Source organism: Oncorhynchus kisutch, linkage group LG10, assembly GCF_002021735.2.
Source record: "Oncorhynchus kisutch isolate 150728-3 linkage group LG10, Okis_V2, whole genome shotgun sequence".
NCBI classification, from domain to species: domain Eukaryota; kingdom Metazoa; phylum Chordata; class Actinopteri; order Salmoniformes; family Salmonidae; genus Oncorhynchus; species Oncorhynchus kisutch.
The window spans coordinates 5794985-5812384 of NC_034183.2; the positions used below are offsets into that span (position 1 = coordinate 5794985).

Below are 17400 nucleotides of genomic sequence, written 5' to 3' on the forward strand. Positions count from 1 at the left end.
TTTATTGCTAGCTTGAGTTACCTGGGGTCCCCTAGCTTGAGTTACCTGGGGTCCCCTAGCTTGAGTTACCTGGGGGTCCCCTAGCTTGAGTTACCTGGGGTCCCCTAGCTTGAGTTACCTGGGGTCCCCTAGCTTGAGTTACCTGGGGTCCCCTAGCTTGAGTTACCTGGGGTCCCCTAGCTTGAGTTACCTGGGGGTCCCCTAGCTTGAGTTACCTGGGGTCCCCTAGCTTGAGTTACCTGGGGGTCCCCTAGCTTGAGTTACCTGGGGGTCCCCTAGCTTGAGTTACCTGGGGGTCCCCTAGCTTGAGTTACCTGGGGTCCCCTAGCTTGAGTTACCTGGGGGTCCCCTAGCTTGAGTTACCTGGGGGTCCCCTAGCTTGAGTTACCTGGGGGTCCCCTAGCTTGAGTTACCTGGGGGTCCCCTAGCTTGAGTTACCTGGGGGTCCCCTAGCTTGAGTTACCTGGGGTCCCCTAGCTTGAGTTACCTGGGGGTCCCCTAGCTTGAGTTACCTGGGGGTCCCCTAGCTTGAGTTACCTGGGGTCCCCTAGCTTGAGTTACCTGGGGTCCCCTAGCTTGAGTTACCTGGGGTGGCAGAGAGTTCGATGTAGTCGTGGCTCTATTTAATATTTTGCGTTTCCCAGCCTCTGTTCTGGACCTGGGGACTGTGAAGAGACCTCTGGTGGCATGTTTTGTGTTGAACCAACGAGTGTCCGAACTGTGTGCCTACTGCTTGAACAGACAGTTTGGTATCTTCAACACCTCGCACAAAGACCAATAGGGATGCAGTCAATCTCTCCTCAACTTTGAGCCAGGAGAGACTGACATGCATGTTACTGACACTTTGATAGAGCAATGCTCTATCGTGGCCAGACCTCTTCCCATTTTAGCAACCATTGAGTCTATGTTTTGACCATGACAGCATGCTATCTAGGGTTACACCCAGCAGTTTAGTCTCCTCAACTTGCTCAATAGCCACATTATTCAATAAAATACCTAAACAAGGTTTAGCGTTGAGTGGGTAATTTGTCAGAAAAATATCTCAAAAACTAAAAGCATAATTCAGCACCAGCCTATTGCTAGTTACCCATTCTAAAACTGACTGGAGTTCTATGTTAGGGGTCTGTTATTTAGTTTACTGTTGCAGCCGATGTGTATACTGTTGAATTGTCAACGTACATAGAAACAAAGGTTTTATTCAAGGTCAGTGGAGGGTCATTTGTAAAAACAGAAATCAATAATGACCCTAACCGGCTGCCCTGCGGTACACCACAGTCAACTGAATTTGCATGAGAGAGGCTTCCATTAATGAAAACCCTCTGTGTTCTATTAGATAGTTAACTCTCAATTCATAATAGGTCAGAGGATGGAAATCCATAACAAGTTTTTTCAGCAAAAGGTTATGATCAAAAGCTGCACTGAAGTCTAACAAAACAACTCCCATAATCTTCTTTATTATCAATTTATTTCAGCCAATCATCAGTCATTTGTCAGTGCAGAACATGCTAAAAGCTCAGAAAAAGATCTGATGTGATTGATGAAAAGACCAATTTGTGGAAAACATCAGAATTGGGCTGCCTGTATAAACGTAGCCTTAGGGCCCAATTCAAATCAAATCCACTTTAGCCGACATCCGCATAGCTGATATTTTGACGCTGTCGGAGGTGGAACAACTGCGTTAAGAGCTGTGAAATCAACAAGCAGCTCCCGGCCATTATACCTAAAGTGGACATTGTCGTTGGCTGCACGGAGTCTCATTAAGAGAAATCCCAGTTCACCACTGTGAACACTGGAATGTCATCTACACGTCATTATTTCGTTGAATGATTTCCAATTTGAGTGTCATTATTTCTATATGGCCTATACTTTCTCGTTCTGAACTTGGGGGTGGCTTCGTGAGTAACTGCTCACCGATTTGACAGCTCTAAATGCAGTTCCCTCCCCGCCAAAACAGCAGCATTGCGGGCGTCAGCTAAACGCTTGATCAAAAAACACAAATCTTTTATTGGGCCACATACACGTGTTTAGCAGATGTTACTGCGGGTCTAGCGAAAGGCTCGATCTGATTGGTTGAGAGAGTCATGTTTATGAGCTCGGAATCTTTGCCTTGTTCCGGCAATATAACAACCAGTATGATCGTATTCTCCAAGAGTCACACAGTTACGCTGATTGATAGTAAATATATAGTGACCAGTGAGTTGTGTCTGGTCTAGTCTGCTGTCTCTGTTTATAGTCTCTTGAATCTGCAATGATTAGTTATGGCAAATGATATTTGCTCAAATCATGTTTACATTTTTTATTTTATTAATGTAATGTATCATAGAAATGAAGGGCTCTATTCAATCCGCGTTGCTGAAGTTCAGCATTACAGCGTGATTTAAATGTAAAAGCATTGTTCCCGCGATAGTGGAGACGGCTGTTATGTTTACATTTTCTATCAAGCGATCTGGAACGCTCCAGGGATCTGGAACGCTCCAGGGATCTGGAACGCTCCAGGGATCTGGAACGCTCCAGGGATCTGGAACGCTCCAGGGATCTGGAACGCTCCAGGGATCTGGAACGCTCCAGCGATCTGGAACGCTCCAGGGATCTGGAACGCTCCAGGGATCTGGAACGCCGCTTCAGCGATCGAGGCCGGAGTTCTATTTGTATGTGAAAATACCATGTGATGCATTTGCTTGCATTGCCTGCATTGTTTTTAGGGTGCCTTGGTTGGCCACTTTGCGCAAATTAAAAAGCGTGGCTTTAGTGCTGAGCGATTAGTGCTTTTTGAGGTCGGTTTGGTGTCCGTTCTATTATAAAAAATGTAAAAAAGAATCACTGATTTTGATATATATATTTTTTACATTAAATGCATTATGTGGGTTGAATGCTGCAACACAATTACTTAACCTTAATAATATATTTCAGTTATTGTGTATGTAATATAATAATACATTTGATGACTATTATTTAATTCCAAGTCATCTCATCTCAATATCCCCTCATGATCATGCATTCTTTTGTCTCTTCTGTAACAGGCATAAAATATACACAGAATGGACAAGTAGGTATGCAATGGATTATGGTCATTGTAGTTAATTACCACGTTTTCTGCGATTAAACTATGAAGAATATTGGCCTGCTGGAAACTACAACTCCCTACTACATGGCACAGTTCAGCCTGGATCTGTTTTTAATCTCTAGAGAAACTGTTCAAGGTGTGCATTGAGGTCACAGGAAAATAAATAATTGAACCAACATCTGTGAATTAGTTGTTTATAAAATGAAAAATATAACCGAAATGCCAGTTAATCGCTCAGCATTAGTGTGGCTTTAACCCACAGAAGCCCTGCCTGAAGTAGCCTACAAATCATGTACTGTGGAATCTTCCCAATAAAGAGACATATTTGACCTCAGGGCCCAGGCAGGTCACTAGATTTAGGTTGTTACCAAGAAGTGGATGGTTTAGTTACCCGCTAATACAAAAAGCCTCCAGCCGACTCCCTCCCACACCCACAGTTGTTGCTAAACAGGTTTGAAGGGAGGGGAATATGGCACAGAGATCCAAGAACATACTGGTAATCATAAATGTGGCCGAAGGCATTCCAGACTGACTACATTGCAGTTGCCTGACTGATCATATGATATAGCAATATGACACGCAAACCATTAAATGCTGCCTATAGTCAGCCTGGAACGCGACCTGTCTCTCTCAGAGTGGCAGTTACCGGTCAGGAAAGCTGTCATAGGTACCGAACAGGGACATGCGTTCCAAGAATACTGAGAATACTAATACTAAGAAGAATTCTGAGAATACTACTACTAAGAAGAATACTGAGAATACTAATACTAAGAAGAATACTAATACTAAGAAGAATACTGAGAATACTAATACTAAGAAGAATACTACTACTAAGAAGAATACTAAGAAGAATACTGAGAATACTAATACTAAGAAGAATACTGAGAATACTAATACTGAGAAGAATACTGGGAATACTAATACTAAGAAGAATACTAATACTAAGAAGAATACTGAGAATACTACTACTAAGAAGAATACTGAGAATACTAATACTAAGAAGAATACTGAGAATACTAATACTAAGAAGAATACTAATACTGAGAAGAATACTGAGAATACTAATACTAAGAAGAATACTAAGAAGAATACATTTTTTAACAAATCAAATTTATTTGTCACATACACATGGTTAGCAGACGTTAATGCGAGTGTAGCGAAATGAACAAGTGTTCTGGACAAGTGTTTCTTCCCGAATATTATCTGGTTCAAATACCTGAACCGACAAGGTGAAAAATCTGTCGACGTGCCCTTGAGCAAGGCACTTAACCCTACTTTGCTCCAGGGGTGCCGTACTACTATGGCTGACGCTGTAAAACAACACATTTCACTGCACCTGTCCAGTGTATGTGATGACAAAATGCTGTTAGCTTGTTCAGGTTTATGAGCTTCAAACACATGGACTAGAACAGACAAATACACTGATATCCAAGTATTTGTACAGTGACACATGTTGTTTTGTTTTGGCTCTGTACTCCAGCACTTTGGATTTCAGTGCCGACTGCCAGCTTTAATTCAAGGGTATTTTCAGTGCCGACTGCCAGCTTTAATTCAAGGGTATTTTCAGTGCCGACTGCCAGCTTTAATTCAAGGGTATTTTCAGTGCCGACTGCCAGCTTTAATTCAAGGGTATTTTCAGTGCCGACTGCCAGCTTTAATTCAAGGGTATTTTCAGTGCCGACTGCCAGCTTTAATTCAGGGGTATTTTCAGTGCCGACTGCCAGCTTTAATTCAGGGGTATTTTCAGTGCCGACTGCCAGCTTTAATTCAGGGGTATTTTCAGTGCCGACTGCCAGCTTTAATTCAGGGGTATTTTCAGTGCCGACTGCCAGCTTTAATTCAGGGGTATTTTCAGTGCCGACTGCCAGCTTTAATTCAGGGGTATTTTCAGTGCCGACTGCCAGCTTTAATTCAGGGGTATTTTCAGTGCCGACTGCCAGCTTTAATTCAAGGGTATTTTCAGTGCCGACTGCCAGCTTTAATTCAGGGGTATTTTCAGTGCCGACTGCCAGCTTTAATTCAAGGGTATTTTCAGTGCCGACTGCCAGCTTTAATTCAGGGGTATTTTCAGTGCCGACTGCCAGCTTTAATTCAGGGGTATTTTCAGTGCCGACTGCCAGCTTTAATTCAGGGTTATTTTCAGTGCCGACTGCCAGCTTTAATTCAGGGTTATTTTCAGTGCCGACTGCCAGCTTTAATTCAAGGGTATTTTCAGGTAAACCGTTTAGAAATTACAGCACTTTATGTACATTTGAACTTTTAGGCAACCAAAAGTATTTATTCACTTATGTGTATTAAAGTAGTGAAAAGTTGAGTCCCATATTCCTATCACACAATAACAACGACAAGCTTGTAATTTAAACTAGTTGCTGTTTGTTTTGGTTGTTTTTCAGATTATTTTTTTGTGGCCAATAGAAATGAAAATGATAAATAATGTAATGCGTCATTTTTTGTCAGAACTACAACAACAACAGAAAATGGTCACTGTCCAAATACTGTACGGTGGTTTTATATATATATAATGTGACTGTGGTCTAAAACAGGGTTTACAATTAAGTTATTTCTTATTTTCAGGTTATTATCTAACAAATAATCTGAAGTTACGTTTTAATATCAACTCAAGTCAAGTGTAGACTTTTAGGATATATGTCACATTTTTAAAAACAAAATACTAAAATGTAATAAAATATGTTAAAAGGACTACAAATCCAGAGGTGTCTCTTGGTTATCCGTCCCTCTTACAGCAACCGCTGTTTATCGGTTCCGTTTATCAGTTCCGTTTATCGATTCTGGCTTCTTTGGAAAATACCTGCAAGAATATTAAAAAAAACAGAAATACTGTTTGAAATGTTACATAACGTTTGTTAAGCAACATCTACCAGGATTGGGGTCAATTTAATTTCCATAATACATTTTTAAGTAAGTTATACTTTTTAATTAATGAAGTAAGACATCCTATTTCAGTTTACTTCCTGAATTGACAAGGACATTATGAAATTAACCCCAAACCCCGATACATTACAATGACCGGTATCACCTGAACGTCATAATAATGACGTACCTTCTACAACAGGTCAGTATCACAAACAAGATGGCCACACCACCAACCACAGCTATTACTGCAGAGATTACAGAGACTGTAGACAGGGAGGACAGGTCCAGGTCTGGAACACACCACAAACAGACAAAACAGACACTTGTTCATATGTTTATTAAGGACTCTCTTCAATCTGTAGTACTAAAGTGTTGCCAAATATAAAAAGGTCATTTCTGATGGTCAGGTACATTAGTATTGATTAACGTCTGATGGCCAGACACATTAGTATTGACTAACATCTGATGGCCAGACACATTAGTATTGACTAACATCTGATGGCCAGACACATTAGTATTGACTAACATCTGATGGCCAGACACATTAGTATTGACTAACATCTGATGGCCAGACACATTAGTATTGACTAACATCTGATGGCCAGACACATTAGTATTGACTAACATCTGATGGCCAGACACATTAGTATTGACTAACATCTGATGGCCAGACACATTAGTATTGACTAACATCTGATGGCCAGACACATTAGTATTGACTAACATCTGATGGCCAGACACATTAGTATTGACTAACATCTGATGGCCAGACACATTAGTATTGACTAACATCTGATGGCCAGACACATTAGTATTGACTAACATCGGATGGCCAGACTAGTATTGACTAACATCTGATGGTCAGGTACATTAGTATTGACTAACATCTGATGGCCAGACTAGTATTGACTAACATCTGATGGTCAGACACATTATTATTGACTAACATCTGATGGTCAGACACATTATTATTGACTAACATCTGATGGCCAGACTAGTATTGACTAACATCTGATGGCCAGACTAGTATTGACTAACATCTGATGGCCAGTCACATTAGTATTGACTAACATCTGATGGCCAGACACATTAGTATTGACTAACATCTGATGGCCAGACACATTAGTATTGACTAACATCTGATGGCCAGACACATTAGTATTGACTAACATCGGATGGCCAGACTAGTATTGACTAACATCTGATGGTCAGGTACATTAGTATTGACTAACATCTGATGGCCAGACTAGTATTGACTAACATCTGATGGTCAGACACATTATTATTGACTAACATCTGATGGTCAGACACATTATTATTGACTAACATCTGATGGCCAGACTAGTATTGACTAACATCTGATGGCCAGACTAGTATTGACTAACATCTGATGGCCAGACACATTAGTATTGAATAACATCTGATGGCCAGACACATTAGTATTGACTAACATCTGATGGCCAGACACATTAGTATTGACTAACATCTGATGGCCAGACACATTAGTATTGACTAACATCTGATGGCCAGACACATTAGTATTGACTAACATCTGATGGTCAGACACATTATTATTGACTAACATCTGATGGCCAGACACATTAGTATTGACTAACATCTGATGGCCAGACACATTAGTATTGACTAACATCTGATGGCCAGACACATTAGTATTGACTAACATCTGATGGCCAGACACATTAGTATTGACTAACATCTGATGGCCAGACACATTAGTATTGACTAACATCTGATGGCCAGTCTAGTATTGACTAACATCTGATGGTCAGACACATTATTATTGACTAACATCTGATGGCCAGACACATTAGTATTGACTAACATCTGATGGCCAGACTAGTATTGACTAACATCTGATGGCCAGACTAGTATTGACTAACATCTGATGGCCAGACTAGTATTGACTAACATCTGATGGCCAGACACATTAGTATTGACTAACATCTGATGGTCAGACACATTAGTATTGACTAACATCTGATGGTCAGACACATTAGTATTGACTAACATCTGATGGTCAGACACATTATAAGAAGTGTAGAATTAATGAAGATGTATAGAATGCATAGAAGATGTATAGATGTTTATAATGTATAGATGTTTAATGTATAGACGTATATAATGTATAGACATAGATTATATAGATATATAGTTTATATAGATGTATAGAATGAATAGATTATATAGATGTATAGAATGAATAGATTATATAGATGTATAGTTTATATAGATGTATAGAATGAATAGATTATATAGATGTATAGTTTATATAGATGTATAGAATGAATAGATTATATAGATGTATAGTTTATATAGATGTATAGAATGAATAGATTATATAGATGTATAGTTTATATAGATGTATAGAATGAATAGATTATATAGATGTATAGTATGAATAGATTATATAGATGTATAGAATGAATAGATTATATAGATGTATAGTATGAATAGATTATATAGATGTATAGTATGAATAGATATATAGATGTATAGAATGAATAGATTATATAGATGTATAGTATGAATAGATTATATAGATGTATAGATTATATAGATGTATAGTATGAATAGATTATATAGATGTATAGATTATATAGATGTATAGATGTATAGATTATATAGATGTATAGATGTATAGAATGAATAGATTATATAGATGTATAGTATGAATAGATTATATAGATGTATAGAATGTATAGATTATATAGATGTATAGTATGAATAGATTATATAGATGTATAGAATGTATAGTTTATATAGATGTATAGAATGAATAGATTATATAGATATATAGTTTATATAGATGTATAGAATGAATAGATTATATAGATGTATAGTATGAATAGATTATATAGATGTATAGATGTATAGAATGTATAGATTATATAGATGTATAGTATGAATAGATTATATAGATGTATAGATGTATAGTATGAATAGATTGTATGTATAGATGTATAGATTATATAGATGTATAGTATGAATAGATTATATAGATGTATAGATTATATAGATGTATAGATGTATAGTATGAATAGATTGTATGTATAGATGTATAGATTATATAGATGTATAGTATGAATAGATTATATAGATGTATAGTATAAATAGATTATATAGATGTATAGTATGAATAGATTATATAGATGTATAGATGTATAGTATGAATAGATTATATAGATGTATAGTATGAATAGATTATATAGATGTATAGATGTATAGTATGAATAGATTATATAGATGTATAGATGTATAGTATAAATAGATTATATAGATGTATAGATGTATAGTATAAATAGATTATATAGATGTATAGATTATATAGATGTATAGATGTATAGTATGAATAGATTATATAGATGTATAGTATGAATAGATTATATAGATGTATAGTATGAATAGATTATATAGATGTATAGTATAAATAGTTTATATAGATGTATAGTATGAATAGTTTATATAGATGTATAGTATGAATAGTTTATATAGATGTATAGTATGAATAGATTATATAGATGTATAGTATGAATAGATTATATAGATGTATAGTATGAATAGATTATATAGATGTATAGATGTATAGTATGAATAGATTATATAGATGTATAGTATGAATAGATTATATAGAATGTATAGATGTATAGTATGAATAGATTATATAGATGTATAGTATGAATAGATTATATAGATGTATAGATGTATAGTATGAATAGATTATATAGATGTATAGTATAAATAGTTTATATAGATGTATAGATTATATAGATGTATAGTATAAATAGTTTATATAGATGTAAGTATGAATAGATTATATAGTTTATATAGATGTATAGTATGAATAGATTATATAGATGTATAGATGTATAGTATGAATAGATTATATAGATGTATAGTATAAATAGTTTATATAGATGTATAGATGTATAGTATGAATAGTTTATATAGATGTATAGTATGATAGATATATAGATGTATAGTATGAATAGTTTATATAGATGTATAGTATGAATAGATTATATAGATGTATAGTATGAATAGTTTATATAATGTATAGTATGAATAGATTAATAAGATGTATAGATGTATAGTATGAATAATTATATAGATGTATAGTATAAATAGTTTATTAGATGTATAGATGTATAGTATGAATAGATTATATAGATGTATGATGTATAGTATGAATAGATTATATAGATGTATAGATGGTATAGTATGAATAGATTATATAGAGCTAGTATGAATAGATTATATAGATGTATAGTATGAATAGTTTATATAGATGTATAGATGTATAGTATGAATAGTTTATATAGATGTATAGATGTATAGTATGAATAGTTTATATAGATGTATAGTATGAAATAGATTATATAGATGTATAGTATGAATAGTTTATATAGATGTATTATGAAGATTATATAGAGTAGTATGAATAGTTTATAGATGTATGATAGATTATAGATGTATAGATGTATAGTATAAATAGTTTATATAGATGTATAGTATAAATAGTTTATATAGATGTATAGTATGAATAGATTATATAGATGTATAGATGTATAGTATGAATAGATTATATAGATGTATAGATTATATAGATGTATAGTATAAATAGTTTATATAGATGTATAGTATAAATAGTTTATATAGATGTATAGATTATATAGATGTATAGATGTATAGTATGAATAGATTATATAGATGTATAGATTATATAGATGTATAGTATAAATAGTTTATATAGATGTATAGTATAAATAGTTTATATAGATGTATAGATTATATAGATGTATAGTATGAATAGATTATATAGATGTATAGTATGAATAGATTATATAGATGTATAGATTATATAGATGTATAGAATGAATAGATTATATAGATGTATAGATTATATAGATGTATAGATTATATAGATGTATAGATTATATAGATGTATAGATTATAATAGATGTATAGATTATATAGATGTATAGATTATATAGATGTATAGATTATATAGATGTATAGATTATATAGATGTATAGTATAAATAGTTTATATAGATGTATAGTATAAATAGTTTATATAGATGTATAGTATGAATAGATTATATAGATGTATAGTATGAATAGATTATATAGATGTATAGATTATATAGATGTATAGAATGAATAGATTATATAGATGTATAGTATGAATAGATTATATAGATGTATAGTATGAATAGATTATATAGATGTATAGTATAAATAGTTTATATAGATTATATAGATGTATAGTATAAATAGTTTATATAGATGTATAGTATAAATAGTTTATATAGATGTATAGTATGAATAGATTATATAGATGTATAGTATGAATAGATTATATAGATGTATAGTATAAATAGTTTATATAGATTATATAGATGTATAGATTATATAGATGTATAGTATAAATAGTTTATATAGATGTATAGTATAAATAGTTTATATAGATGTATAGTATGAATAGATTATATAGATGTATAGTATGAATAGATTATATAGATGTATAGATTATATAGATGTATAGTATGAATAGATTATATAGATGTATAGTATAAATAGATTATATAGATGTATAGATGTATAGTATGAATAGATTATATAGATGTATAGTATGAATAGTTTATATAGATGTATAGTATGAATAGATTATATAGATGTATAGTATGAATAGATTATATAGATGTATAGATTATATAGATGTATAGATTATATAGATGTATAGATTATATAGATGTATAGATTATATAGATGTATAGTATGAATAGATTATATAGATGTATAGATGTATAGTATGAATAGATTATATAGATGTATAGTATAAATAGTTTATATAGATTATATAGATGTATAGTATAAATAGTTTATATAGATGTATAGTATAAATAGTTTATATAGATGTATAGTATGAATAGATTATATAGATGTATAGTATGAATAGATTATATAGATGTATAGATTATATAGATGTATAGAATGAATAGATTATATAGATGTATAGTATGAATAGATTATATAGATGTATAGTATGAATAGATTATATAGATGTATAGTATGAATAGATTATATAGATGTATAGATGTATAGTGATGAATAGATTATATAGATGTATAGTATAAATAGTTTATATAGATGTATAGTATGAATAGATTATATAGATGTATAGTATGAATAGATTATATAGATGTATAGATTATATAGATGTATAGTATGAATAGATTATATAGATGTATAGTATGAATAGATTATATAGATGTATAGTATGAATAGATTATATAGATGTATAGTATGAATAGATTATATAGATGTATAGTATAAATAGATTATATAGATGTATAGTATGAATAGTTTATATAGATGTATAGTATGAATAGATTATATAGATGTATAGTATGAATAGATTATATAGATGTATAGATTATATAGATGTATAGTATGAATAGATTATATAGATGTATAGTATAAATAGGTTTATATAGATGTATAGTATGAATAGATTATATAGATGTATAGTATGAATAGATTATATAGATGTATAGATTATATAGATGTATAGTATGAATAGATTATATAGATGTATAGTATAAATAGTTATATAGATGTATAGTATGAATAGATTATATAGATGTATAGTATGAATAGATTATATAGATGTATAGATTATATAGATGTATAGTATGAATAGATTATATAGATGTATAGTATAAATAGATTATATAGATGTATAGATGTATAGTATGAATAGATTATATAGATGTATAGTATGAATAGATTATATAGATGTATAGTATAAATAGATTATATAGATGTTATAGTATGAATAGATTATATAGATGTATAGTATGAATAGATTATATAGATGTATAGATGTATAGTATGAATAGATTATATAGATGTATAGTATGAATAGATTATATAGATGTATAGATGTATAGTATAAATAGATTATATAGATGTATAGATGTATAGTATGAATAGATTATATAGATGTATAGTATGAATAGATTATATAGATGTATAGTATAAATAGATTATATAGATGTATAGTATGAATAGATTATATAGATGTATAGTATGAATAGATTATATAGATGTATAGATGTATAGTATGAATAGATTATATAGATGTATAGTATGAATGATTATATAGATGTATAGTATGAATAGATTATATAGATGTATAGATGTATAGTATGAATAGATTATATAGATGTATAGTATGAATAGATTATATAGATGTATAGTATAAATAGTTTATATAGATGTATAGATGTATAGTATGAATAGATTATATAGATGTATAGTATGAATAGATTATATAGATGTATAGTATGAATAGATTATATAGATGTATAGTATGAATAGATTATATAGATGTATAGTATGAATAGATTATATAGATGTATAGTATGAATAGATTATATAGATGTATAGTATGAATAGATTATATAGATGTATAGATGTATAGTATGAATAGATTATATAGATGTATAGTATAAATAGATTATATAGATGTATAGTATGAATAGATTATATAGATGTATAGTATGAATAGATTATATAGATGTATAGATGTATAGTATGAATAGATTATATAGATGTATAGTATGAATAGATTATATAGATGTATAGTATGAATAGATTATATAGATGTATAGATGTATAGTATGAATAGATTATATAGATGTATAGTATGAATAGATTATATAGATGTATAGTATGAATAGATTATATAGATGTATAGTATGAATAGATTATATAGATGTATAGATTATATAGATGTATAGATTATATAGATGTATAGATTATATAGATGTATAGATTATATAGATGTATAGATTATATAGATGTATAGATTATATAGATGTATAGTATGAATAGATTATATAGATGTATAGTATGAATAGATTATATAGATGTATAGTATGAATAGATTATATAGATGTATAGTATGAATAGATTATATAGATGTATAGTATGAATAGATTATATAGATGTATAGTATGAATAGATTATATAGATGTATAGTATGAATAGATTATATAGAATGTATAGATTATATAGATGTATATATAAATAGATTATATAGATGTATAGATGATAGTATGAATAGATTATATAGATGTATAGATGTATAGTATGAATAGATTATATAGATGTATAGATGTATAGTATGAATAGATTATATAGATGTATAGATTATATAGATGTATAGTATAAATAGATTATATAGATGTATAGATTATAAGATGTATAGTATGAATAGATTATATAGATGTATAGACTTATAGATGTATAGATTATATAGATGTATAATTATATAGATGTATAGTATGAATAATTATATAGATGTATAGATTATATAGATGTATAGTATGAATAGATTATATAGATGTATAGTATAAATAGTTTATATAGATGTATAGTATGAATAGATTATATAGATGTATAGATGTATAGTATGAATAGATTATATAGATGTATAGTATAAATAGTTTATATAGATGTATAGTATGAATAGATTATATAGATGTATAGTATGAATAGATTATATAGATGTATAGATGTATAGTATGAATAGATTATATAGATGTATAGTATGAATAGATTATATAGATGTATAGATGTATAGTATGAATAGATTATATAGATGTATAGATGTATAGTATGAATGATATATAGATGTATAGTATGAATAGATTATAGATGTATAGTATAGTATGAATAGATTATATAGATGTATAGATGTATAGTATGAATAGATTATAAGATGTATAGATGTATAGTATGAATAGATTATATAGATGTATAGATGTATAGTATGAATAGATTATATAGATGTATAGTATGAATAGATCTATATAGATGTATAGTATGAATAGATTATATAGATGTATAGTATGAATAGATTATATAGATGTATAGTATGAATAGATTATATAGATGTATAGTATGAATAGATTATATAGATGTATAGTATGATAGATTATAATAGATGTATAGATGTATAGTATGAATCAGATATTAAGATGTATAGTATGAATAGATATATAGATGTATAGTATGAATAGATTATATAGATGTATAGATGTATAGTATGAATAGATTATATTAGATGTATAGTATGAATAGATTATATAGATGTATAGTATGATAGATATATAGATGTTAAGATGTATAGTATGAATAGATTATAATAGATGTATAGTATGAATAGATTATATAGATGTATAGATGTATAGTATGAATAGATTATATAGATGTATAGATGTATAGTATGAATAGATTATATAGATGTCATAGATGTATATGTATGAATAGATTATATAGATGTATAGATGTATGAATAGATTATATAGATGTATAGATGATAGTATGAATAGATTATATAGATGTATAGATGTTATAGTATGAATAGATTATATAGATGTATAGTATGAATAGATTATATAGATGTATAGATGTATAGTATGAATAGATTATATAGATTATATAGATGTATAGTATGAATAGATTATATAGATGTATAGATTATATAGATGTATAGCATGAATAGATTATATAGATGTATAGAATGTATATTTACATAGATGTATAGAATGTATAGAATGAATAGCATTATATAGATGTATAGAATGAATAGATTATATAGATGTATAGAATGTATAGTTTATATAGATGTATAGTATAAATAGTTTATATAGATGTATAGTATGAATAGATTATATAGATGTATAGTATGAATAGATTATATAGATGTATAGATTATATAGATGTATAGAATGAATAGATATATAGATGTATAGTATGAATAGATTATATAGATGTATAGTATGAATAGATTATATAGATGTATAGTATGAATAGATTATATAGATGTATAGATGTATAGTATGAATAGATTATATAGATGTATAGTATAAATAGTTTATATAGAGTATAGTATGAATAGATTATATAGATGTATAGTATGAATAGATTATATAGATGTATAGTATGAATAGATTATATAGATGTATAGATGCTATAGTATGAATAGATTATATAGATGTATAGTATAAATAGATTATATAGATGTATAGATATATAGATGTATAGATGTATAGTATGAATAGATTATATAGATGTATAGTATAAATAGTTTATATAGATGTATAGTATGAATAGATTATATAGATGTATAGTATGAATAGCTTATATAGATGTATAGATTATATAGATGATAGTATGAATAGATTATATAGATGTATAGTATAAATAGATTATATAGATGTATAGATGTATAGTATGAATAGATTATTAGATGTATAGATGTATAGTATGAATAGATTATATAGATGTATAGTATGAATAGATTATATAGATGTATAGATTATATAGATGTATAGTATGAATAGATTATATAGATGTATAGTATAATAGTTTATATAGATGTATAGTATGAATAGATTATATAGATGTATAGTATGATAGATTATATAGATGTATAGATTATATAGATGTATAGTATGAATAGATTATATAGATGTATAGTATAAATAGATTATATAGATGTATAGATGTATAGTATGAATAGATTATATAGATGTATAGTATGAATAGATTATATAGATGTATAGTATGAATAGATTATATAGATGTATAGTATGAATAGATTATATAGATGTATAGTATGAATAGATTATATAGATGTATAGTATGAATAGATTATATAGATGTATAGTATAAATAGTTTATATAGATGTATAGTATGATAGATTATATAGATGTATAGTATGAATAGATTATATAGATGTATAGATTATATAGATGTATAGTATGAATAGATTATATAGATGTATAGTATAAATAGATTATATAGATGTATAGATGTATAGTATGAATAGATTATATAGATGTATAGTATGAATAGATTATATAGATGTATAGTATGAATAGATTATATAGATGTATAGATGTATAGTATGAATAGATTATATAGATGTATAGATGTATAGTATGAATAGATTATATAGATGTATAGTATAAATAGATTATATAGATGTATAGTATGAATAGATTATATAGATGTATAGTATGAATAGATTATATAGATGTATAGATGTATAGTATGAATAGATTATATAGATGTATAGTATGAATAGATTATATAGATGTATAGTATGAATAGATTATATAGATGTATAGATGTATAGTATGAATAGATTATATAGATGTATAGTATGAATAGATTATATAGATGTATAGTATAAATAGTTTATATAGATGTATAGTATGAATAGATTATATAGATGTATAGATTATATAGATGTATAGATTATATAGATGTATAGTATGAATAGATTATATAGATGTATAGTATAAATAGTTTATATAGATGTATAGTATGAATAGATTATATAGATGTATAGTATGAATAGATTA

The 17400-nt window shown here is 29.0% G+C and overlaps 1 protein-coding gene across 1 annotated transcript in view; it reads right to left on the reverse strand.

The window, feature by feature from the left end:
* Positions 1-4161: 4161 nt before the first annotated feature.
* The window catches only part of epx (eosinophil peroxidase), a 53115-nt gene continuing 39876 nt past the window's right edge, over positions 4162-17400 (reverse strand). Inside the window, exons 16-17 of the mRNA XM_031832833.1 lie at positions 6126-6228; positions 4162-5873 (exon numbers count right to left, since the gene is read on the reverse strand). Coding sequence (XP_031688693.1) covers positions 5819-5873; positions 6126-6228 — 158 coding nt within the window. The 3' untranslated portion in view covers positions 4162-5818. The remainder of the gene's footprint in view (positions 5874-6125; positions 6229-17400) is intronic.